Source organism: Engraulis encrasicolus, chromosome 3 (genome assembly GCF_034702125.1).
Source record: "Engraulis encrasicolus isolate BLACKSEA-1 chromosome 3, IST_EnEncr_1.0, whole genome shotgun sequence".
NCBI classification, from domain to species: Eukaryota; Metazoa; Chordata; class Actinopteri; order Clupeiformes; family Engraulidae; genus Engraulis; species Engraulis encrasicolus.
Window position 1 is genome coordinate 14,148,094 of NC_085859.1, and position 25,506 is coordinate 14,173,599.

The 25,506-nt window shown below is 41.2% G+C and overlaps 1 protein-coding gene across 1 annotated transcript; it reads right to left on the reverse strand.

Moving 5' to 3' along the window:
* Nucleotides 1-1,078: 1,078 nt before the first annotated feature.
* Nucleotides 1,079-20,548, reverse strand: LOC134445239 (solute carrier family 2, facilitated glucose transporter member 11-like). The gene is made up of 12 exons (XM_063194315.1): nt 20,420-20,548; nt 19,722-19,820; nt 18,960-19,120; nt 17,120-17,244; nt 15,990-16,119; nt 14,052-14,200; nt 12,269-12,456; nt 10,436-10,546; nt 6,703-6,804; nt 4,467-4,542; nt 2,626-2,753; nt 1,079-2,372 (listed from the first exon to the last, which is right to left on the reverse strand). The coding sequence occupies exons 1-12, from the start codon at nt 20,453-20,455 to the stop codon at nt 2,160-2,162; spliced, it is 1,518 nt and encodes a 505-aa protein (XP_063050385.1). The 5' UTR covers nt 20,456-20,548; the 3' UTR covers nt 1,079-2,159.
* Between the last annotated feature and the right edge of the window lie 4,958 nt (nt 20,549-25,506).

A 25,506-nucleotide genomic window follows, 5' to 3' on the forward strand; every position in this document is an offset into this window, starting at 1 on the left:
ATCAGACTGGATTAGGATATGATTGGGAGGAGCTGGAATCAGGTGACACCAAAATCAAACTGTTTGGCGTTAACACAACTCGATGTGTTTTGAGGAAGAGAAATGCTGCCTATGATCCCAAGAACAACACCTTCTCCAACATCATACATGAAAGTGGTAACATTATGTTTTGAGGTTGTTTGTCTGGCCAAGACACAGGACAACCTCACATTGTCAAGAAATGGACGGCGATAAACGTACAATGCTGCATGCCAACCTCTTTCCCACCACCACTAGACTGAAGGTGGGTCATGGATTGGCCTCCTAATATGATAATAATAATCCATAACATGCAGCCCAGGCAACAAAAGAGTAGCTCAAGCAGAAGCACATTAAGGTCATGAAGTGGACAGTTTCCAAACATTAACCCTATAATAATCCTATGAAGGGAACAAAAGATCCCATTTGCCAAGCTACAGTCATACAACTTAAATGATTTCGAGATGATCTGCAAAGAAAAGTGGACAAAAATAATTTCTAATATATCCACAAACATTGTCATTAACTGAAAGAAACATCTGACCTCTGAATGAGAAAACAAGGGCTTTGCCACCAAGTATTTTGTCTTCTTTGACTAGAGGGGTCAAATACTTATTTTCCTCAATGGAATACAAATAAATTAAAATATATTCTTCAAAGTTATTTTCTGGATTTTCTTTTTGATATTCTGTCTCTCCATATTAGAATACATTTTATCATTAATATTATAGAATGATCATGTCTTTATTAGTGGGCAAACCAACAAAATCAGCAATGGATCAAATACTTATTCTCCTCACTGTAGGTCACTCCTAAGAATGTGACCTAATATTTAGCTTTGGTTACAGTTGTCAGCTCACTGTCATTTAGATAAAAAGAAGGGAAGTGTAGCTTTTTATCCTCCTTAGACAGACAGACAGACAGACAGACAGACAGACAGACAGACAGATAGATAGATAGATTGATAGATAGATAGAGATAGAGATAGATAGATAGATTCATTTTCATAATATGCTTCTAAACAGACACATGAGACGATAAAGTGCAAAATATTGTTTTCTTTTATTGTCACTTCCCTCCAGTGCACGTGCACTATCATGCAAGCCTATAATATAAGAATAAAACAGGTTTATTTCATATATTTGTGACCAAAATGTAAATGCATCTTTGATTATTTTCTTTACTAGGCTAAATGTTTATAAGTAGGCTACATAAATATTGTGATCATTTGAGGAATTTGATCACACATAAAATGCAAACAGGCCCTAGCACAAAATAAATGTATTTTTTATATATAAAGGAATAAGCACCCCTTGTGTTCAACATCCCTCTTGGTGACTTAATTGTGCAAAATCATGACAATTAAATTGCATCAATTCATAATATATTCCTCATAAGTTGAAAAGAGTGAATCATTTGGGCAAATATTTGGTGAGCAACACAGTTTTCAAGAGCTCATTTCAACAAAATAGCACATCCAAAGTAGGCCCCTAACTGTTTTGCACGTTCCAGACAACATTGTCAGACTTAGAGAAGAGGTAGGCTGCACACAGAAATTGTTGTGCTCTAAAATTAAACCTTATTCAATTAAAGCATGCAACATTTCGAACACACAGGATCTTTATCAGACATACAGTAGCCCAACATCCAATGTGGGATGAATACCCAGTGTAATCAAAATGGCATGTTGTGATTAAAATAAAGTTAAATGTTGGAGCACAATTGCCATGTGCAGACCTACCTCTTTTCACAATTAGGCTACTGCTCCTGCACTGCGCAGACCACTCAATAACGTATAGAGGTTTTCACTTGAAGCCTCAACTGACCCTAGAATCGCCTAAGTGGGAACTTCATGGAGCTGATGTTTCGGGCAGCGGGCCCTTCATCAGACATAAAAATTGAAGGGTTGAACCACCTTTTGGATCATGGGTATTCAAACAGTGTTTTTTATGTGTTTGTAATGTCTGATGAAATAGGGCATGCTGCCCGAAACGCCACTATATTACAGTAAAAGAAACGGGATGGTGTCCCAGACTTTATTTTCAGTCTTTATGTGACTTTGCTAGTCCTGCACCGAATCTTTTTGAGACGAATGTACATGTTTTTTTCTTTGTTAAACTTGAACTTCATAGAGCTCTCTCTCATACATGGGAAGAGGACAGTAGGTCAGCGGCTGTTCCATCAGCTCCTTCTGATTTGCTCCTCTCACTCTCACTCTCTCTCTTGTTCTGGAACTCCGCGTGGATCTCCAGGAAGGTTTTGTTTTTGGTCTCCGGGACGACGAAGAATATGTAGATGGCCACGGTGACACTCACGGCCAGGAAGACGAGGAAGCAGTACTGCTTGAGCCCTTGCTACAAAGAGAAAAACAGAAGAGAGAGAGAGAGAGAGAGAGAGAGAGAGAGAGAGAGAGAACGATTGATTGCTGATTGATTAATTGCATTGATGTATAGTGTCAACCATCCATGGTATGACAGTAGGCTATACACCGGTTAATTTGTGTCTGGGTTACGTAGTTGGCAAGCATATGTACAGAGGAAAGAAGCCAGAGAGGAAAGAAATAGAGATCTACTTATGGTAACATGAAGTCACGTCTTCACCACTTACCACAATAAATGGGAATGCCATCCCAACTACAAAAAAGCTTAGCCAGTTAGAGGACGCTCCAATCGAGAAGGCCGCAGGACGGCCAGCTTGAGTGAATAGTTCAGCAATCAAAAGGTTTGTGATTCCACCTAAGACAAGAGACAAGGACATTTATTTGAAAACTGCATATACAGAGGTGTTATAAAAAAAATCCTTCCAAAACAAGTAACTTATCTGAGTAACCAGTAGACCTGTGTAGTGTGTCGTGTCCTGGTCTTATGATCAGACTCTGCACAGTCTAGCTATCTCATTAGGTATGGAGTAAATAGTGTAACAGCAATGAAAGTGCTAGAGTTGTACTTACACCATGATTTTACTTATACTTTGACACCTCTGTCCATTTATCATCAAAACATTGTGCAACATCAGCAGACACCTTACAGCACAACTTTTGGGATATGTTAAAGCAGGGTTTCCCAAACTGGGGTGCGTGCACCCCTGGGGTGTCTGGCCTGCTACAAGGGGGTGCGCGAGCTGAATTGTGCAATGGCTGATATGTGTGTTTTTATACAGTATTAATTAACATGAAGTAGTTTTTAATTTTATGGTGAATTGTATGCTTGAACAAACATCAGTTCTATTGGAAATGAGGATTACCCAAATGACTTTGCATAATTTGTGACAATTTGTGCAGTGAAACCATACTTAAGTGGCCATCATGCTCAGGGGGTGCGTGAACCACATCGAAATGTACAAGGGGGTGCACGGGGAGAAAAGTTTGGGAACCCAAATAGTCCACCTCATTTCAGCAAATTGCTCATATGTAGTTAAGCCTTGGTAAAATGTGACTATGCATAGGACTTTTATCTATGCATTGCCATATTAAGTGCAGCAATAGGAGCCTATGGAACCAAACAAAACATCATCAAGTGTACTTTAAAATTAATATGAAATTAATCAGAGTGCAAAATGGCTATTTAATTCAGTCCAGTGATCACTTGTGGCTTGATGCTATTGGTTCTATCCACTTCCAGTGATTATGCTAAGCAATGGTAATAATTCTAATACTAGTAAATCTAAGTAATAAGCACAATGAGAAGGAAAATTATTCGCACATTCATGTCTGACAACGTGAAAATACTGTAAATATGTGAAAATCAAATAAGGGTGAACTGTTTCAAACAATATGTAAACAAAACCATGTCCTCATTAGTTGCCCACGATCTCAGAAAAAGCTGAACATAAAAAGATAGCGTCTTCCGGGTACTGAGTCGAGTGAGGGTAGTGTGAGGAATACAGTACAATGGCATGCTGAAATTCTCCTTGGCCAGAATGTTTGAGGTCATAAACTTGCAGCAGTTTTTAAGCAGAATTCTCCTTTAAGGTCATAAACTTGCCGCGTTTTTTAGGCAGAATTCTCCTTTAAAGGGACACTGTGCAGGAAATGGTCAAAAAAGGTACTGCAACTATGCTGCTCATTGAAACTGGGCTGCCTATTGCCAAATTGGATCTTTACATGAAAGTTTACAAAGTAATAAACAAATATTTTCTAGTATGGTCCAAGCACAGTAATTTTTGCAGCTAAAAATGGCTATTTTTGGAAATTCATGTATGAAAAGTGCATTTTTTCCAGTCATAATGAATACTTAGAAATTGATGCTGGTGGTAAGTATTCATGAAAAAGGTAACATTAGTGAATGGCCAGCATGAATTCTAGAAATAAACAACTGAAAATCTCACACAGTGTCCCTTTAAGGTCATAAACTTGCAGCGGTTTTTAAGCAGAATTCTCCTTTAAGGTCATAAACTTAAGTTGCTACAGGTTTTTAACTCTGAAAGAGTGTTTGAGTGCATGAACAGACCTGGTCCCAAGCCAAAGCTGAGGATGAATGCAAAGATACAGATCATGCTGAGATACGGCACCCACGGACTGGCCTCCTGAGGAGAGAGAAGAATCACAATGCCATTACTCAAGGTGTAACACACACACACACACACACACACACACACACACACACACACACACACACACACACACACACACACACACAAATATGTGCGCACACATGCACAAAATACACACACACGCGCACATGCAAGCATAAACAAACGTGCACACACAGGTGCACCTACACAAACACACAGACACACCAACACATGTGCAAGCATCAACACACACACACACACACACACACACACACACACACACACACACACACACACACACACACACACACACACACACACACACACACACACACACACAGTACTGTACTGCATGGTTGCAGTGCTACAATCCATCACCACTGATACTGACAAATCATTGCAGTCAGCAAGGAAAATATTAGGGGTTCTTAGCCATCTATCCTGACGGGGAGCAGGAAAGGAGGTGAGTGGGGTGAGGTGAGACCTGGAAGTGTCCAAACTCAAAACGCTCAATTCTGCCAATATGGCAAGTTGACAACTTACAGTACAATTAAAAATGTAAAAATATTTATGAGGCATTGGTTCTTTGATGGTAGAGTATACTGTATGTATTCTATCAGAGAAAATTTGACTAAATATGAGAGAAATAATTGGAAATAATCGATTGGTTGATTGATGGTAGAGCACATGTATTCTGTCAAAGAAAGACCGCTTTTTATATGTGAAGAGTTCAGATGCAAAACCCCCTAAGTGCCTTTTCAGAAAATAATCTTAATTCATTTTTATTTAATACAAAGCTATGAAAATTGCATATTTTTACATTTTATTCATGTAATATAACTATTTATATGTATTATCAAGTACAAAAATGTAAACCAAACCAACAACGGGGTTCTCTAAAAATATAGAAGTGCAGGTCTTCAGAAATGGAGTTAGGGGGTTTTGCATCTGAACTCTTCATGTGTTATACGTTTTTATATGTGAATATAAGTTGAATATAAGTTATATGTGAACATAATTTGCCCATTGGTCTGTAGTTTTAAATGAGTAACTTAAGTCTACACACCTACAGTAACCTACAGATTTACTTAACCCTATCTTCATCCATGGCTGCAGTGCCCTTGAAAGGCACATTGCTCCAAACCTGCAGCAATAACTTCTGATGGCTTTGCATAAAAGCATCAGTTGAGCGTAATGTAATGTAATGTAATGCAATGTAAATGTCAAGGGTGCCTCATTGTCAAGCTTCAAAAACACCCCATGTGGCTCTTTGCTGCTGTGTTGCCTATCTGGGATTTTACGTAATGTGGCCAAGAACCCATTCAAAGTGTAATCCTATTCCAGAAAGCTTAGCATTCGGGGAAAAGTTGTGTTGTGTTCTGTTATGTCTTGCTCTGTTGTGTCTTGTTGTGTTTTAGTGTTGTGCTGTGTTGTGTTGTGCTATGTAGCATTGTGTTGTACTGTTGTGTTTTATGTCTTGTTGTGTTGTATTGTGTTGTGTTTTGTAGTGTTGTGTTGTGTTGTATGTCTTGTTGTGTTGTATTGTGTTGTGTTTTGTAGTGTTGTGTTGTGTTGTACTATTGTGTTGTTGTATTGTGGTGTTCCGTGGTGTTGTACTGTTGTGTTGTCTTGTGTCGTGTTTTGCTGTGCTGTGTCTTTTGTTGTGTCATGTTGTATTGTCTTTTTGAGCATTGTGTTGTACTGTTGTGTTGCTTTGTATTGTTGTGTCGTGTTGCATTGTGTTGCATGGTGGTGTACTGTTGTTTTGTGTCTTGTGTTGTGTTTTGTAGCGTTGTGTTGCACTGTTGTGTTGTGTTGCATTGTGTTGCGTGGTGTTGTACTGTTGTGTTGTGGTGTGTGTGTAGTGTATTGCTGTGCTATGTCTTTTGTTGTCATGTTGTGTTGTGTCATGTTGTGTTGTGCTGTGTTGTATTTTGTAGTGTTGTGTCATGTTGTGTTGTGCTGTGTTGTGTTGTGTTGTGTTTTGTTTTGTACAGTTGTGATGCATTGTGTCATGTTGTGTTGTGCTGTGTTATATTTTGTAGTGTTGTGTCATGTTGTGTCGTGTTGTGTTGTGTTTTGTTTTGTACAGTTGTGATGCATTGTGTCATGTTGTGTTGTGCTGTGTTTTGTAGTGTTGTGCTGCAGTGTGTGGTGTCATGTTGCGCTTACTTGAAAGGTGAGGGTGAGGGTGAAGCACATGCACCACACGGCCATGAGTGAGTATCCACCGATGATGAGCACTCTCCTCCCCAGCGACTCTATCAGCAAGCCCTGTGGGGAGCACCAGGCATTTAGTTGAAGGTGAAGATTGTGTACATCCCAGGTAGGGATGCAAACGATAAATGCATCGATTAAAAAACATTAATCACAATTAATCGACAATTCAAGAGACCCATGAAATGGGCATGTGAAGAGTGTGTGTGAAGAGGGGTGTGAATACTGGGAATATTTAAATTACCTTTGGATTAAAGAATGGAAATAGAATTAAATTAAATGTGGTATTTTATCTCAGTTTTTAATAAAAAAATTTTAGATTTAGTATTTTTTTCCCGAGAAACACTGAGATTTCGGGGGGGAAACGCCGCTTATCAATTCATCGTCAGTCGATCGATAAGACTATCAACTAATGATTAATGAATTAATCGATTATTTGCATCCCTAATCCCAGGAAAAGGTGCAGGACAAAGGCTGACTGTGATTTTTAAAGTGAGGAGTCCGCACACTTAACTTAAAATCCTTTTTTGTTATGTTTTTACTTCATGGCTGTATTACATTTTGACTTCAATACTCTTCATCAGATTCTTTGTCAGCATTCCGTGTGGGGAGCACCAGACATCACATGACATTCCTGCTGACTAGCAGGACATATGGCTGCAGCCTACAAAGGGCTCAGAAAGGGCTCAACATAAAAAGACAGCATCTTCCGGTAGGGACAACTGAGGGTAGTGTGAGTAATACAATGGCATGTTTAAAATTGACCAGAATTCTCCTTTAAAGGGACACTGTGCAGGAAATGGTCAAAAAAGGTACTGCAACTATGCTGCTTATTGAAATTGGGCTGCCTATTGCCAAATTTGATCTTTACATGAAAGTTTACTATGTATTAAACAAATATTTTCTAGTATGGTCCAAGTACAGTCATTTTTGCAGCTAAAAATGGCTATTTTTGGACATTCAAAATGGCAGACCATGGAGAAGACCCTCCTTTTCATGTATGAAAAGTGCAATTTTTCCAGTCATAATAAATACTTAGAATTTGATGCTGGTAGTCAATATTCACGAAAAAGGTAACATTAGTGAATGGGCAGCATGAATTCTGGAAATAAACAACTAAAAATCTCTAGTGACACTAAGGGACACTGTGTGAGATTTTTAGTTGTTTATTTCCAGAATTCATGCTGCCCATTCACTAATGTTACCTTTTTCATGAATACTTACCACCAGTATCAAATTCTAAGTATTCATTATGACTGGAAAAATTGCACCTTTCATACATGAAAATGGGGATCTTCTCCATGGTCCGCCATTTTGAATTTCCAAAAATAGCCATTTTTAGCTGAAAAAATGACTGTACTTGAACCACACTAGAAAATATTTGTTTATTACTAAGTAAACTTTCATGTTAAGATCAAATTTGGCAATAGGCAGCCCAGTTTCATTAACTTGCTACGGTTTTATTTCAACCAGAATTCTTCTTTAAGGTCATAAACTTGCCACGGTTTTTCCCTCTGAAAGAGTGTTTCACTGCATGAACACACCTGCCAAGCCAAATGCCAGGGCTTCCCCGATTGTTTTAAATGTTAATACTCCCTTTGTGGGGAGCAACATGCATCACATGAGAGCTGGACTGGGGTCGAACATTGTCCTGGAAATTTTTTGGGAGGATTTTTGAACCAGCCTCTTACACATGCACAGGCCGCTTTTCGCACATCATCCAGATTGGCTCAGTCCACTGTCTATTTTGAAGGAAGAACAAAGTGCTGCCCCCTCTAAATTGTGGGCCAGCCCCTGAGGAAAAATATCAAGAAAACGACAACATCGGCCCATAAGGACTGTTGCCCACCGGGAAAAAGCCCTGTATGCCAGATTATCTGCCCAGCAGCAGGCATCGCATGACATTACTGATGACTAGCGGCAGATAAAAAAAACGCTGCACTGCACCCAGGGCCAAATTAACACACAGGCTAGATATGGCTAGCCAGGCTGCGCCCTCCGAGTCACCTTTCACCTCCGGTGAAATCGAATCGCGATTCTATGCAAGTCTATGATAATCAGGCAAAGATATGGCTGCAGCCTAGGTGCCCCTCGATTGGCCTCGATGGGCCGTTTTGAAAAAAATAGTCTTTTAAATGTTAATACTCCTCTGTGGGGAGCACCATGCATCACATGACATTCCTGCCGACTAGCGGCAGAGAAACAGCTGTACCCACCGCCTGACCAGCTCATCTCCTACCCCCAAGGGCCTGACTGCATGTGATCAACACAGAGTACAATATTGCTGCTGTTTGAACCAAAAAATTTGGGAGATGATGTTGTGATATGTGAGAGAATCTTCACAGACATTCAGTTATTTTGCTACATCCATTTGGGTAGCTATGGCTCATTGGTTAGAGCTCTGGCCTCTAGATCAGAGGGTTGCAGCAGGTTCAAATCCCACCCTTACTACATTAGATTACATTACATTTAATTTAGCTGACGCTTTTATTCAGAGCAACTTACATTTGCTATTTTTCAGGGTATTAGTTACAGTCCCTGGAGCAATGTGGGGTTAGGTGCCTTGCTAAAGGGCAATTCAGCCATGAATGCAGGTATGGGGAGAGGTCAGGTGGGATTCGAACCTACAACCCCCAGATTGAAATACCAACTCCCTAACCGTTAGGCCACGGCTGCCCTTACTAGCTCCTTCATTCATGGGTGACGTGCGTTTGGGCAAGGTAACTAACCCTACATTGCTTCAGGGCGTGTAACCAATACCCTGTACCTAAAATAACATTAAGTCGGTCTGGATAAAAACATCATCTAAGTGTAATGTAATCTTTAATCCTTTGAGAGTAATATGCAATCATATTTGCAGTCATTCATTTCTGGGGTGCCCGTGGTCTAATGGTTAGGGAGATGATCTTTGGATCTTGGGGTTTCAGGGTCAAATCCCACCTAGCCTGCAGGGAATGGCTGAAGTGGCCTTGAGCAAGGCACCTAACCCACTTTGTTCCAGGTAGTGCAACTAATGCCTTGTAATACCTATACATCGCTTAGGATAAAAGCATCAACTAAGTGTAATATAATGTAAGTTACAGATGACGAACAATGTCAAGTCTAGTTCAGGTGCATACTGTAAGCTACATAAAAAAACACACTTTCTGACAATGCCGTCTCCTTCCTTCTCACTCACATCAGCAGCTTTGCAGCAACCTTACCAGCATACAGCAAATATTGGGATGACAGTGAGGAAATCTCTACTGACGTACAGTATAGCTATTTTGAATTTGCATTGGGTATAATCTGTAACAGTGTAATACTCCATTTGTTTACAGTTGATAGCTTCAATTCAATTTCATGTCGCTTCAATTGCAAGTCACCAGGAAATACATTAAGGGCTTCTGTACACCGGCTCCGACAAAGTGCTGCGTACTGCTCAGCTAAAATTCGATTCCATTGTTTTCAATAGAACCATGCACACTGGCGCTGATGTCCACGGACATTCACCGATGTCGGATAGCAATTAGAGACAAGTTCTATTTTGTCGGCGCCGCCCATTGACTATCAACGCTATGTTTGTGTGCAATTGGGTTTGGGGGTCCGAATTCTGTCAGAAGCAAAAGTGCGCCGCAGTGCTGTCGGAGCCAGTGTGCGGCCGGCCTAAGGTACTCCACTACAAGTTGTAATAATAAAGTGAACTTACGCAGGTGAGGGCAGTTAAGCACTCGCAGGCCCCAGTGCCCAGGGTAACGTAAGGCATCCTCTCCTCTGGGATTCTGGCAGCAGTGAAGACATAGTCTGCATAGAAATAGATCTGGGGAAGAATATCATCACATAATGATATTGTTTGGTTAATTAAATACACAATACAATACAGTAGCTGTGGAATACTTCAAAGTAAGTATAATGTTAATTATAACATCTTTAGTATAATGCCTTTAAAATAAAATAAAATCGTCTATCTACAAAAATAAAATTCAAGAATTATTGGTAACACTTTATAATAATGTCTGCTTATAAAGCATTCATAATACTTAGTAAATAATTAAGTAATGATGAACAAAACATTAATAAACGTTTGTAAATGACTAGAAAATGTTATGTTAATATTTTATATTTATCAAACATTTACAAATTGCTTGTAAATGAATAAAATACTCTGACCTGACGAAAACTCATTCTCAGACTTCTCAAACTCAACTCAGACTTTCAAATGATCAAACATGGTCAGATTATCAGATCAGAAGAGATTCGGCAAGCCAATTTGTTTTCCATCTCAACTCATTGCCACTTGTGTAAAGACATGTGAATGCATGTATGATACTTCATGCAATTTGTGAAAAATTGCGGAAACAATCATTTGGGACAGTCATGACCTAATGGTTAGGGAGCTGATCTTGTGATCAGAAGGTTACCTGCTTTTACCTGTCCAATTTAGCCAGTAGGATATTGCCTGGTTGAATGATCACTTGGGTTTAGGGATGCAAATTACCAATATGCAGACTCCCGCCCTTGACCAGTGCTTGTGACCTCGGGTTGCACTGACGCCCCGCCTCCATGGAGAAAACAATGAAGTTACCCCACCGTCAGCCTAGCCACAACAACGTTTGGAGGACTGTTCTTCATTCCCCATACAGATTACAAAGGAGAAAATGAAGAATTGGCGAGATATTGAAATACACTTCTGTCATCAGTGACGTCATCACAAGGCCACAAGCATGCAAGGAAACAAGGGGGGACGGGAGTCCGGATATTAGAATGAAGAACCCCTGGTTGAATTGGATAGGTAACACCAGGTAATCTGCGATATGTGGTACTGAATTGTAACTACTGAATCCAGGTTGCCCCTCGCTGCCCTCCAATACCCTCTCCAGTGCAGTCATCCATAACTAACATGCTCTAGAGCAAGGTGCACTAACCCCCACATTGTTCCAGAGACTGTAACTAAAATCCTGTACCTACTGTTAATAACCATAAGCCGCTTTAGATAAAATCGTCAGCTAAAAAGCAAAATAAAAGTTTAATGTGATTGCTTGACATAAATAATACTCTTACAGCACTGGCCTTGGCCTTGGTTCAAACAGTTGAGGCACCATATTGTTTATACTGGTTCAACTCCGTCTCAGGGTCATTTGCCCACCCTCCCCTTTATCACTCTCCCAAACATTTCTTGTCATCTCTCCACTGTCACTATCAAATTGTGGCATAAAATGCCTAGCCTGACAGGCTAGACCATTAATTTTGAATTACTTCGTAATTCACGAATGGTCTGATTACGCTTCTCTGGGGAGGGTTTAGTCATCACCAGACAATAAACGAATGTACTTGGGCGTCATGAATGTCATGAATGTCAACTGTCAGCGATTGGTCACCACTCATTTAACACCAGAGCTGAGCTCACTCCTCCCACCCAAGTGCTCCAGGGCATCGAGGATCCAGACCAAAAATGAATTACCAAGTAATTAATGTGGTCTGGTAAAACTAGGCTATAAAATTCCCCCCAAAAATAGTTTCAATCAAACTACAGTATTCTTACAGCGTTGATTCCGTTGAGCTGCTGAAACGTGTTGAGGAAGATGATGGTAATGAGTTGCCACCGCAGGCTCTTGTCGGAGAAGATCTCCCAGGGCTTCATGGGTTTCATCCCCAGGGCGTCCAGACGCTCCAGCTCCATGTCCGCCTTCTCCCCGTGGTACTTATCCTCACCGTGAAGCTGGATCAGTGCTGTTCGTTTGGCAACACAAGACAAGACAAGCCTTGAGCCTGTTTCTCGAAAGCATCGTTGCTAGCCAGTTAGCAACTTACTTGATTCCCAATGGCAAATTTCATTGCAAACAAGCAAGTTGCTAACTAAGTTAGCAAGACGACGCCAAGAAATGCATCCAATACCAACAGACCTCTGCTCACAGTTTTCACATTTGAATAATTATCTTTAAAAAAAGCCAAGAGCTTCAGTGCTAATCCAAATAGTCTATTTTCGAATGTGCTCTTTGGTAGAATAATCTAAGGAGTATGAGGAGAAATACAAGGCACTCTCCCAGAAATGTTTTACTTGAATTGGCATCCGTGTTCGTAGGCCTAGTTATTACCACGAGTTTTGCTTTATGCTAAGGAAAGACACAAAATATACGGTATTTCCCTACTTGTATAGTCTATAATTATGGGTTGGGCCAGGTGTGTGTGTGTGACTGTGTGCGTGTGCGTGTGTGCGTGCGTGCGTGTGTGTGTGTGTATGTGTGTGTGTCATCTGCAGGGGATGCCAAATACACACCAAGCAAGCATGCACATACAACATCACATGCGTGTTGGCTAGGTGGCCAGGTTGCCATGTCTAATTACTCTTGTTTACAATGTATTCAAGAGCGTAAAGCCACACTTACCTAAACCTCCTCTACAACTGTAATTGTAATACGCTTAAACTCTTCAGATAAGGCCCCTGCAGTTAACAGAAATGGCAAATGACCAAGTTGTGATCTATTATTAAGACTATGTGCAATGCTGTAGTAGTGTAGCCTACTATCATTCATTCTATTCATTCTATTCAATCGATCAATGTTCATTCTATTCAATGATCAGTACAGCGTTCTACTGGTGCAATGTCGCACATCTGGAGGCTAAAGACAGAAGAATTGGATTGAGAAAGTCTTCAAAATAAATGAGACAGGACTCAACAACACTCCTAGTTGCTTGTTCTTTTATTGCAGTAATTTATTAACTCTTATTAACTCTTTTTCTAGTAACTTTTAGAAACTTGTTTTTAGTAACTTAGCTTAGTACCTTTTTTAATTTTTATTGGACTGTGCTGCCCTAACAGCTTATGGACCTAGACGACGAGACTATATAGGCCATGTTGTGTTTTGTGTGTCTTTAATGTGCATTTACATGTGGATTGTGGCGAAGTGTCATGCAAGACAAATTTCTGTACAAACAGACAATAAACGTTTATCTTATCTTATCTTGTCTCTTATCTTGCCCATCTGACGTTTCGGTCTTCAGTGTCGACACTGAAGAGGGTTAAGACCGAAACGTCAGACAAGCAATAAAACTACAAGCAGCTAGGAGTGCTGTCCTGTCTCCTTTATTTTGAATATTTCTTACAGAATGATCAGCCAGTTGCTCTTTACTTTTGTTGAGTTGAGGGTGTTACAAGCTCATTTTGAAAGTAGAAGACGTTAGAATTGCGCTTTTGCGAGATATTGAAATAGGCCTACACTTCTGTCATCAGTGACGTCATCACGAGGCCACCAGAATGCATGTGAGCAAGGGAGGACGGGAGTCCGCATATTAGAAAGAACCCTAAAAGACAGTTATTGCCCTACCCTTGTCACATGCCATCTCGTCCTCCTTGTCGATCAGTAAGTAGCGCGGACTCTCAGGAAACCAGGGCAGGGAGATTAGCTGTAGCACTGCTGCGATGCAGCCGGAGGACAGCAAAAGAGGCCAGAAGCCCTCTCTCCCCAGCAGTTCCCTAAAAAGTAATAAGCATCGGTTTTAGTTACAACTTGCTTGTGTGCATTGTTATCACTGGCCTGCCTTCACGATGGTGCATTTCTGTGCAGTCAGCGAAGCTTGCATGCACACTTCGCCATTACAGTGCATTCTGGTTAGAATTGTAACTTTGCACTGTGCATGCACGCTGTGCAGACTGCGCAGAACGTGACTTTACCTTCCATGAAGACTCTTTGATAAATATCAGTTATAATGATATGTGGAACTGCTCTGTATTGTGATTAGACCACAGTACAGCCCGCCCCTACGTCTTGCTTGACTGACTATTGGACACTCGACTCACGATGTACAGATACATTTGCATAAAGTTCAAGATTGCTGCACTTTTGGACACGGCGTAATGACAGCTCTCATCGCATCACGTACCCACAATACAATGTGGGAGCCAATTCGCTTCTCATAGAGACACACCGCACTTTCTACCTGCACTAAACACACACACACACACACACACACACACACACACACACACACACACACACACACACACACACACACACACACACACACACACACACACTGCTGCTGGTGTACTTGATAGACCTTTTTAAATATTTTTTTTCTTCAAATGCTACTATTACTATGTCAGAACGCTATAAAGGACTTTTAGAAAAAGCACAACAAAATACCTCCTCTTAATGTATGTTCTCTACAAGTCTTCTGTTGTCCAGTCTTGCACTTTAAATGTCTGTATGAGCACTGTCTATGTCCATACTGTCTTATGTCCATGTATGAGTACTGTCTATGTCTATACTGTCTATGTCCTTACCTAGATTAGTCTATGTCTGCATGGGAAAGCAAGAAACGTAATTTCAAATTCTTTGTATGACCAGTGCATGTTAAGAAATTGACAATAAAACCAACTTGACTTGACTTGACATACGTACTACGTATATGCTAGTGAGATGCAATGTTCATAGTGCATGCCTGATGGATCAAAAGTACCAAGGTGTAGATGTGCAGATGATTATGGTTACAGTTTTGATTGTGTTCCTTGAAGTTATATGCTATTAAATCGAGCAACCTGCGCTAGTTCTGGCAGACCACGTAGTCAACGCTCCCTTTTGCCTATTGGCTGATGCCGACCTAACCCCTACAGCAGTCCACGAATCAGCTGCACTTTAGTTAATCAGCTGCTGCTCGCAATTGGATGCTGGCCTTTGGCGCGCTTTATTTAAACTACCGAATTTGTTTTCCTGTCATTGCTTTTTGCTGCTTGTTTTGCACCCACCACCTCCCCTGCTCCACCAGACTTATCATTTCCAAACAATGCCATACTGTTGTCATTGTTGCTTGCTCTGTTCTAGGGGGTATGTTGCCTTTCCAGCTAAATGGAAGGCACTCCACCTGAGAATGCTGCTGTTCCCTGTCTTGGCTTCCACGGAGCTCATGGAGAAGCCGGGGAGCTTCCTCCGAACAGAGCCATACCGCCAAACACAAAATGTGCAATCAGAAATAAAGCTTCTGAAATGTATCTCTGTTTCTCGTCTCATTTTTGACTAGAGTGGATCTGACAGAATTGTTATTATTACAATATTACCAAACTCTTTTTGCCCTATGGATGGAGAATCTTGGGCGAAAAGTCTTTGTATACTGCCATGGATGCTGCACAATTCACATTGAGCACACGGCCTTTTGATCAAACCTAAATTGATTTAGCGTTTGATTATTTATGACAATACAATCACCTCATGTGAACTGCTTGTTCTTCCACACATTGTATACGGTATCTCCTCTGACTTACGCACCTCAGTCCGACCACCTGTCCAGTCAATATGCCCCCAGTGATGAAGACCGATGTGCCCAAAGTCATGGATCCACGCAGTGCACGGGGGGCGATCTCTCCCAGATAGAGGGGTTGCACACACAACCCAATGCCTGTCAGTCAAGGACACACACCGTAAAAAAGGCAGAGTGTGTTGGGGGAAGTAGAATCTAACATTGTTTTGACATATTCTAGAACACTTGGGCTGATGATACATTTGTACAGTACACAGTGCAACTTGTACTGCAACAACTACAAAGAGTGGCAATGTTGCAACAGATGTTGAGAGAATACATTCTCATCTGTATTAGGTAACGTGTTTTATCATGAGAACTAGGCCTAGAACAAGGCCTATACATTTGCTGTCAGCAGAATGGCACTGATCAACTTGTAATGCATTGCTGAAGACTATTGAATGAGTAGCACAGCATTTGATTGGAGGAGGCTACTTCATAATTAGGTAGCTACCGAAGTTATGATAATCGTTATTCGTACAGCAAATAAAAGAGTATATTTCACTCCAAAAGTAAATAAAGCAGGAAAATAACCATAATATTTACCACCCACACAGTAAATGAAACAAAACAAGTCGCCTACAAGTCACCACCTCTACAGCAAATAAAACAGGATAACACAACAGTATTCAAAACATTGCTGATAGAGAATAGTTATCAAAATTCTTCAGCCCCAATATCTTTTCTAAGACAAGAAATGTGGGTCATTTGATTTCACAAGGATGAACATCCCACGACACATTTGTGGTTTGACCTTGATCTTTAAAGGTTTAGTGTGTGATTTATTTCCAAAATGCATGATTACCATTCACAAATATGTTTTTTTAATGAGCATTTACTAAGCAAAATAACTCATATTTATTTGTCCCACCACTGTAAGTTTTGCAGACACAGATGTCAATGACAAGTAATTTAAAATGACAGTGAAATGAAAGTTCCAAGCCATAATGAATACTTTCAAACTGATGGTGGTATAACATTTCTGAGTGGGAAGCACAAATCCTGGAAACAAACTAGCCTACTAAAACAATTGCACACTCTACATGGAAGCAGAATGCCATGCTTGTAATGTGGATGTGGAATCATTAGGATAGTTTACCTGCATTGACACCTGTTAAAAAACGCCCAACCATGAGCAGTTCAAACACACCCGTAGGACTGCTTAAGCCCATGAAAAGAGACCCTAACAGGGCAAAGACGTTGTTGATCAGCAGGGCTCCTTTCCTGTAAAAAGGGGGAGAAACTGTATTAGACAGATAGATAGATAATTTATTGTCTTTGCAGAAATGTGTTCTGTGCCATTGACAGTGCGTCTGATACAGTTTCAAAAACAAAGACTCAATAAACCAGTGGTTCTCAAACTTTTTTTTGAACAAACGCCCCCTTGACCTCATCATAAGCCTCCAAACCCACCCCCACCCCCCAACCTCATTATAAGCCTGCCAATACCCCCCCCCCCCCCACCTTAGTATTGAAAAATAAAATAAACGAATGAACCCAAATGGGAAATAAGCCCCACCACCACTCAGCTGTATCCTTCTCAACATTACAATAAACAAACACAACCACCCCCCCCCCCCCCCGCAAAAAAGACAGGATGGCATAGGACAACACAACACCCCCTCATGTTTTCAGACAGAGTACAATTATGTAATTATAAGTCAAACATAATCAACATGATTTGGTTATTTCACAATATTTGTTCAAGACAATTTAAGTTTTCTTAGAGCTGCTTAGAGGAAATTACTTGCTGCTAATCTTGTTTTTATTAGAATTATTTATCACAGCATTAACCCTTAGTGCAGCGCCTCGGTTATAACCTTATCGTCACCAAAATGGCATGATCAAGAATGCCAGAGTCTTAATCGGTTACTTAAGATTCTCTGCATTGTCATAACATTGTTGTTATGAAGTAGTTGAGTGGTTTCTTTCTTTGCACTTCGCTGCAGATCATCTTGCTTAAACATTTGTGCTACTGCCAGCAAAGTCCAAATATTGATTCAGTTTTGGAAGCAGGTAAAACCGTTTTTTTATGTGAAGTTGGCCTTTAAGATTCTCTGCATTGTCATAACATTGTTGTTATGAAGTAGTTGAGTGGTTTCTTTCTTTGCACTTCGCTGCAGATCATCTTGCTTAAACATTTGTGCTACTGCCAGCAAAGTCCAAATATTGATTCAGTTTTGGCAGCAAATTATACAAAGATAACTGGTTTGGCCTTATGCTTTCAAAACATTTACCGGTATGTAGCGTTTTGTTGAGTGTGCGTGTGTGTTTATCGTAAAGTGAAAGCCCATTGGGAAACTCCAACTCCCATTGTCAGGGCGTAGCACCAAATTTGGGGCCCCAGGAGTAACCTCTTTCATGGGCCACCCAAAAACATTTTCCATGGAACATTTTCCATAGGAGCGCCCCCGGTGGGCCCCCCAGGTGGGCTGGGCCCTAAGAATGAGTCAGGGTTTTCCCCCCCTGTTCCACGCCACTGCCCATTGTCATTGTGACACAGCACTCCACAGCACACAAGTGAACACTGCACACAAGTCGAACCCACAACCTTTGGGCTACCTAAGTCTGACACCCTAACCGCTTACCCATGACTGCCCGCCATTGTACATGCCTGTAATAGTAGGCTATGTTAGTGGTTTTCTATATGCTAGTTTTTTCCTGCACATTGTGTGTGTGTGTGTGTGTGTGTGTGTGTGTGTGTGTGTGTGTGTGTGTGTGTGTGTGTGTGTGTGTGTGTGTGTGTGTGTGTGTGTGTGTGTGTGTGTGTGTGTGTGTGTGTGTGGTTGTTTATGTGTGATTATTATCAATGTCCTATCGATATGTTTAGTGTAACGGCACATTGGAGACTGGTCAAACACAATTCCAAACTTCTGTGCTGACCTCGTTACATAGGTGTTTGACAATTAAGTACACTTGAACTTGACCTTGACCTTTACCTCCCATATTTAATGGCCAGCGTCCCACCAACAAATGAACCGACGAACCCTCCGACTGTGAAGATGGAGACGATGATGGACCAGAAGAGAGTGAGCATGTCCGGTGATATGTTAACATTGTACCTGTCAATCCATGTCTCGTTGATGAAGGACTGCACAGACTGAAGAGAGGATGACGAGAAGAGATAGAAAGAGTCAGGATTAGACAAGTCATAAAGGGACAAATTGTTAGGCCTGCAAAATCTTGTAATGACACCTGGGTACATTGTGTTCCAGGCAAGTAGCCTAAACCTTGTGGCTTTGTTGTTTTGTTTGTTTGGTTGTTTTTTCTGTCTTTCTTTCTTACTTTCTTTCTTTCCGGCTGTTGTTATCATCATTAGCTCTACATGCTTTCATTGAGGAACAATGCCAATTCCTCTAACCTGTTCCTCTGTAGGAACACTGAAATAATGTTTTTCAAAAGCACATGATGTACAATGTTATATTCTTTAAAGTCTAATGTGCTTAATCTCTCCCAGACGTGCTAACAAACAACTGCCTGGCACATGGATGACTGCACCAGCTGACTTCGAATATTTCACGTGACTGGCATATGAAAGATTATGTCTAATAATTTCTAGGACAATGAAAAAACGCAGTCTAACTGGCGGGGATTTGGGCGACAGGACACTGATTTAAGATGGGCAAACTTCACACAAAGTTGAGCATAAGTGAAAAGTCTTCTCGTTGTTAACTCGACTAATACAAATGAAATCCCATTACCTTTGTGGCAGCATTGACAACTGATATATTGTATCCATATTGAAATGTTCCTCCGACGCCAGTTGCGCAAACAGTCAGCAACAACGTTCTGGTAGGAGTCTAAAACAAGGCAAAGAGTGGCAGATGACATTTGTTGTAAAGAAAACATGTGTTACAGAAGGGTTCAAATGACGTTGTGGTGTTAAAATGACGTTACGGTGTTAAATTTGCACACGCGTAATTGCGCATTACATGTCCACATGGACACGGTGAAAAACAAATAGGACCAGTTACATTGATGGCTATTTAGACCTACCTGAATTTGCGCGGGTGTGTTTTTAAGCAAAGGAAATGACTCCTTGACGTCTTCTCTTCCACTAAACATTATTTGGACTGTAGCTTTATCTAAGCTATAGACTACAATACGTTTTACAATCTAAACAGGAAACTAAATAACCATACATTTCACAAAGAGGAACATAGATTAAACAAATATTCGTATAGCTATTCAATTTAAGGGCTCAACCTTTAAAATGGCATTTAAGAAAATACTGTCTCTTTCACAAACTCAGAGTAAGCTCGCTCTCTCTCCCTTGGAAAATAGGCTACAATGTGGGAAACTTGTGCATCTCCTGGATATGTCGGGGCGCCTCTAATACTGCCTGACAAAAAAAAAATCTGTGATGAAAGTATAGCGTTTCAAGCCATGTTATGCCTACCTTCCGCACACACGAAGACTCCTCACTGGTACTCATTATAACTATTTAAAAAAATATATATACAAAAATGTCTATCGAAGAAGACAAAAAAACAAACCTTACTTCACTGTCTCCATTACCAAAAGCTCAGCTGCGGATGTTGTGGAACGGGTGCGTGTAGGCGACTTTCCGATGAAAAAAAAGCATGAAGGCGTAATGTGGTCGCGGTCAATAAAAACAGTAGTTATCCAGCTGATTGTAAGACAAGCGATTCCCCCCTCCCTCCCTCTCTCTTTCTCTCTCTCTCTCTCTCTCTCTCTCTCTCTCTCTCTCTCTCTCTCTCTGGACAAGGATCATAATTCAGCGTCGTATCTTCAGCTTCGAATCAGGTTTGAAAAACATAGGCTACATTTTTATAGATCAGAACTTCCCACCACTGAGATGTAAGGTTTATTATTAGATTCGATCACAAAGACCCATTTGTTTCTTGTTTCAAGTGACTGGCATTCAGAGCCCCGAAAGCCTCTTTCTGGTCAAAATAAGCCCTTGTCAAAGTAATAAGGGATTACTATTTTTGTACTTAATATCTGGTATAGGCTACTTTGCTCTTACATGTCCAAATGTGTAGGCTTGATAAGTAGCCTACATATTACATAGGAATATTAAAATATATTATATTATTTATTATTATTAGCCTATTATTAGCCTATTATTACCATTATTATTATTATTATTATTATTATTATTATTATTATTATTGTTGTTGTTATTACTATTAGGTCTATTATTAGGGGCACAGAAACTTGTAGTCTATAGGGGCCCCAGGTCATATTAATCTGGCCCTGCTCATGAATCAAGTTATCACCATGACTAACCTGGGCCCAACCATATACGCTACACTTCCATTGCTGCACAAACTTTCACAACCTTGTTTGCTTTTCTGACATACATGTACCTTCACAAAAAGTTCAATCTTTGATGAATCCATAACGTGCTATATAAATAAACTTGCCTTGCTTTCACTTTTGTACACGAATCACTGTTTTGATGAAATTACATGCTCATTTGAAATGTCATATTCTCCAGCAGGATGGTAGACATTCCCATCACGGTCGCTGTCCACGGCAGATGGTGCTGAAATTCCAAACGGTCTCCTTCAATGACTAAGCCTAATGGCACTGCAATTGTTACCCCTCTCTCTCTCTCTCTCTCTCTCTCTCTCTCTCTCTCTCTCTCTCTCTCTCTCTCTCTCTCTTCAAATAAAGACCTGTTGAGCTGTCAACAGTGAAAGTGAAAAGACCAGTCTTCAGCTGAAAAACGTGTTAAATGCAACAGTTGTCCCGGGCCCGGGGAGAGAGGGGGCCCAGAATTGGGTCCTTATTACATTGTATGTATTGAGCTGGGGGGGCCTTTCAGATTACTTTGTATTGGGCCCGGCCAATGCTGTCACCGGCCCTGGCAGTAGGGTTCATCCAAGGTCCATGTACTGTAGTATTAGTACTAGTAGTTAGTAGTGGTATCCTTTATTTGTCCCAGTATAGGCAATTGTTTTGCAGTGGTGGTACACCTCCCACCCACACACACATAAAGAACAATTAAAAACACATTGATTGTAACCAATCAAGTTGGCTAAGAATTTAGATAACATAGAAAAAGATACATAGATCAGTGTGACCATGTACTGCTGGCTGATACAGTAGTTCAGTGTTTCTCAACAGGGGTGCCGGGGCACCCTGGGGTGCCGCAGAAACGTGGCTGATAAATAAATTAAGTAATATAATACATATTTTTCTAAATTGATAACTTAATGTTAGTCAGTGGAATCTTTCATCTGCCATTTACGCACAATAAAGTAAATACACACTGTAGGTCGCCCCAGTCAGCTCCAAATGTGTTACTTTTCTAAGCTTGTATGGTATCGGATGCGATGCCATGTTATGGCTTATTGGTTTGGGGTGCCTTGAAATTTTTCATGACTTGAAAGGGTGCCTCGCCTAAAAAAAAGGTTGAGAAACACTGCTGTAGTTATTATTACCTCCGCCAAGGAGGTTATGGTTTTTGGTCGTGTTGGTCTGTCTGTCTGTCTGTCTGTCTGTCTGTCTGTCTGTCTGTTTGTCAGCAAGATAACTCAAAAAGTTATGAACGGATTTGGATGAAACTGGGACTTGGTGGAGTTGTTGGGAATGACAAAGTGAACAAGTGGTTAAATTTTGATGGTGATCCGGTTCATGATCCGGAGCCAGGACTTTTTAAAAAAGATTCTTCACCATTCCGAGATAGGGTGAATTTTGATATTCAAGTTTCTAACTCCACAAAAAGAAGGCAGAAAGACTTGAAAAAATAGGGTCTAGCATAGTCAAATGTTTTACCAAACAGCTTCTGTGTGCATTTCTAGTTTGTATTATGATTTTGTCTATGTAAATCACCCAATTCTCTATTTAGTAATATGCGCATGTAACTTTAACTAGCCTACCTGTGAGAAAAACAACATGTAAAAGTTCACTTTTTTGGCTTTTTACATAACAGACAAATATGTCAAAGATGTAGGTCAATTGGAATGATCATGGTCTTGGCCTTGGTCATATTAGTCGCTAAAACAGCCCGGTGGCCTGAGGGTTAGATACAGTATCAGCAGTACACGTATCATCTACTGTGTATATACAGACAATAGTCCTACAGAGAGATACCGTGGATAGATAAAGTATCAGCAGTACATGGTCACACTGACCTGAGTGTCTTTTTCAAAGATACAGTTCTGACAAGTCATAAATGCCTGATGCACACAATAAAAAGATAATCTAAAAACAAACAAACCAAAGCAATGCCAGTCACATCCCCATCCAGCTCCTAACAACAACTGAAGCACATTTGTTCACGGTTAGTTATCAATAGTGGTGCTGGGGCTATACATACCCCACTGTCGGGGCTAGATTAAGATGGCCTGGGGCCTCTAGGCTACAGGTTGCTGTGGGGCCCCCCGGAAGGCAAATTCTGCCACAAATGTACAGACACTTTCATACACCTATGTATGAGCTAGGAATTAAGGATAAATGCACGTATTTGTAAAAAAAACCCCGAAAGTTCGAGAGAAGCGAAATGAAATTTGGAATGCCTAATTTACCACCTGCATTATGTTCTCCACTCTACTGTAATTCGCCCAAGTTCAGCGCGAAAAGATAGACACGCCTATTAAACCAGCTGCATATCATTCTCCGTTCTGCCATCATTCGGTGGAATTTCAGCATGCAGAAAATTTGGAACGCCCTTTAATTAACTATCCAGCATTTATTCTCCACTCACCTGTCTCCAGTAAGACATGTTCTTTCTCGCTCGTCCCACCACCTCCCCTTTCGTCTCCCTTCTACCGCTGTTCGATCGATTCATCAGGTGTCTCGCAATACGCCACGTAATCTATCTCAGCTTCTCGAGTGCAGTGGTCCTTGCGGACCCCGTGAAGAACTTTGATGATCGGTCCACCTCTTGGACAGCGTTTCTTCTGTGAGAGCAAGATCATGAGAAGTCCATTCTCCAGCGAGACCGAAGATGCCAGTGTTTTGCCCTAGCTTTCTTCCAGTTCACCTCGCTCCATTGCTCTCCAACCATCATCTGTCAGGGGGTGTCAGAGTTCACACATATCTGCCGGTGCAGATACTGCCCCAGCTCTCAGTGGCGCCCCGTACTCCCGAACTCGAGAATGTTTGCTGCATAGACATTTCTCGGCCGTGACAGTACTTCAGCACCACGGCCAGCGATCTTGCCCAATACGCCATGTGATCTCTCAGCTTCTTAAGTGCAGTGGTCCCGGCGGACCCCGTGAAACAGTTTGATCATCAGTCCACCGCGCGGACAGCCACTCTCCTGCGAGAGTTTGTTCTTGAGTGCAGTGGTCACTGCTGACCCCGTGAAGCACTTCGATGATCAGTCCACCGCATGGACAAGCACTCTCCTGCGAGAGTCCGTTCTCCAGCGAGAACGAAGATGTATGCATACATGCTTAATCCAAATTTCAGAGAGTGAACTACTGAACATGTCTACCAACTACTCAATACGACACATGAATTTTTCAATATTGCATCTCTTCACTATTCTGCATTTTTTCACTTTTGACCAATCAGGGCCCCCCTGGCAGGTGGGGGCCCGTAGGCTGCAGCCATATCTAGCCTTTAATCCAGCCCTGCCTACTGTAAATTACCAAAAGTATTTGTTCACCGTTCCAAATGATCAGAGTCGTCAGGTGTCCTAATCACTTGGCCTGGCCAAAGGTGTATACTATAATAAAGTACCTACTGTACGCATGCAGACTGTGAAAGGACATGTGTGAAACATTTGTGGGCCAAGCCCAACTCCTGAAAGACAACCCCACCCACACCATTCCTCCTTAACCAAATTTCACATTCGACACCAGAGTCCATTTGTGAAATGTAGGCCTAGGGTGCGATCCAATATGCGACCTTGCATCCTCCACTTGTGCTAGTGGCCTCACATTTTGCTGATGACCCGCCTCCATGGAGAAAACAAGTAAGTTTCCCCACTGTCAGCCTGGGGGACTATTCTTCATTCACCACCCAGTTTGCAAATGAGAAAATGACGATATTGAAATATAATGCTGTTGTCAGTGATGTCATCACCACATATTACTTCCTGGTACGAGGCCACAAGCACAAGTGGAGGGCGCAAGTCTTCATATTGGAACGAACACCTACTGTTCTCCTGGCAACCTCCAAACACAGGCCCGTCCATCAGATTGCCAGATGGAGAGGCGTGATTCAGCACTCCTGTGACCGGGTCTACAGTGCTCCATGGCTCCAGTGGTGGCGTGCTGACCGTGTCTACAGTGCTCCATGGCTCCAGTGGTGGCGTGCTTTGTCTTAACCTGGGGCGCGCCAGAGATTTCAGGGGATGCACAGAATTGTGTGTGTATTGAGCTTGTGACCAAAATTCTGCTAGCAAACATTTTAATTAGGCCAAATCAAAACAAATTAAAACATGTTTGGTCCCAATGCAAAGTAATTCTAATGTCTAAAGCAAGAATCATTAAACACTTAAATCATTTTTTTAGTACATAGACACGGAGAGAAGTTTGGATTGGGGGTGCGCGGCTTGTCTTA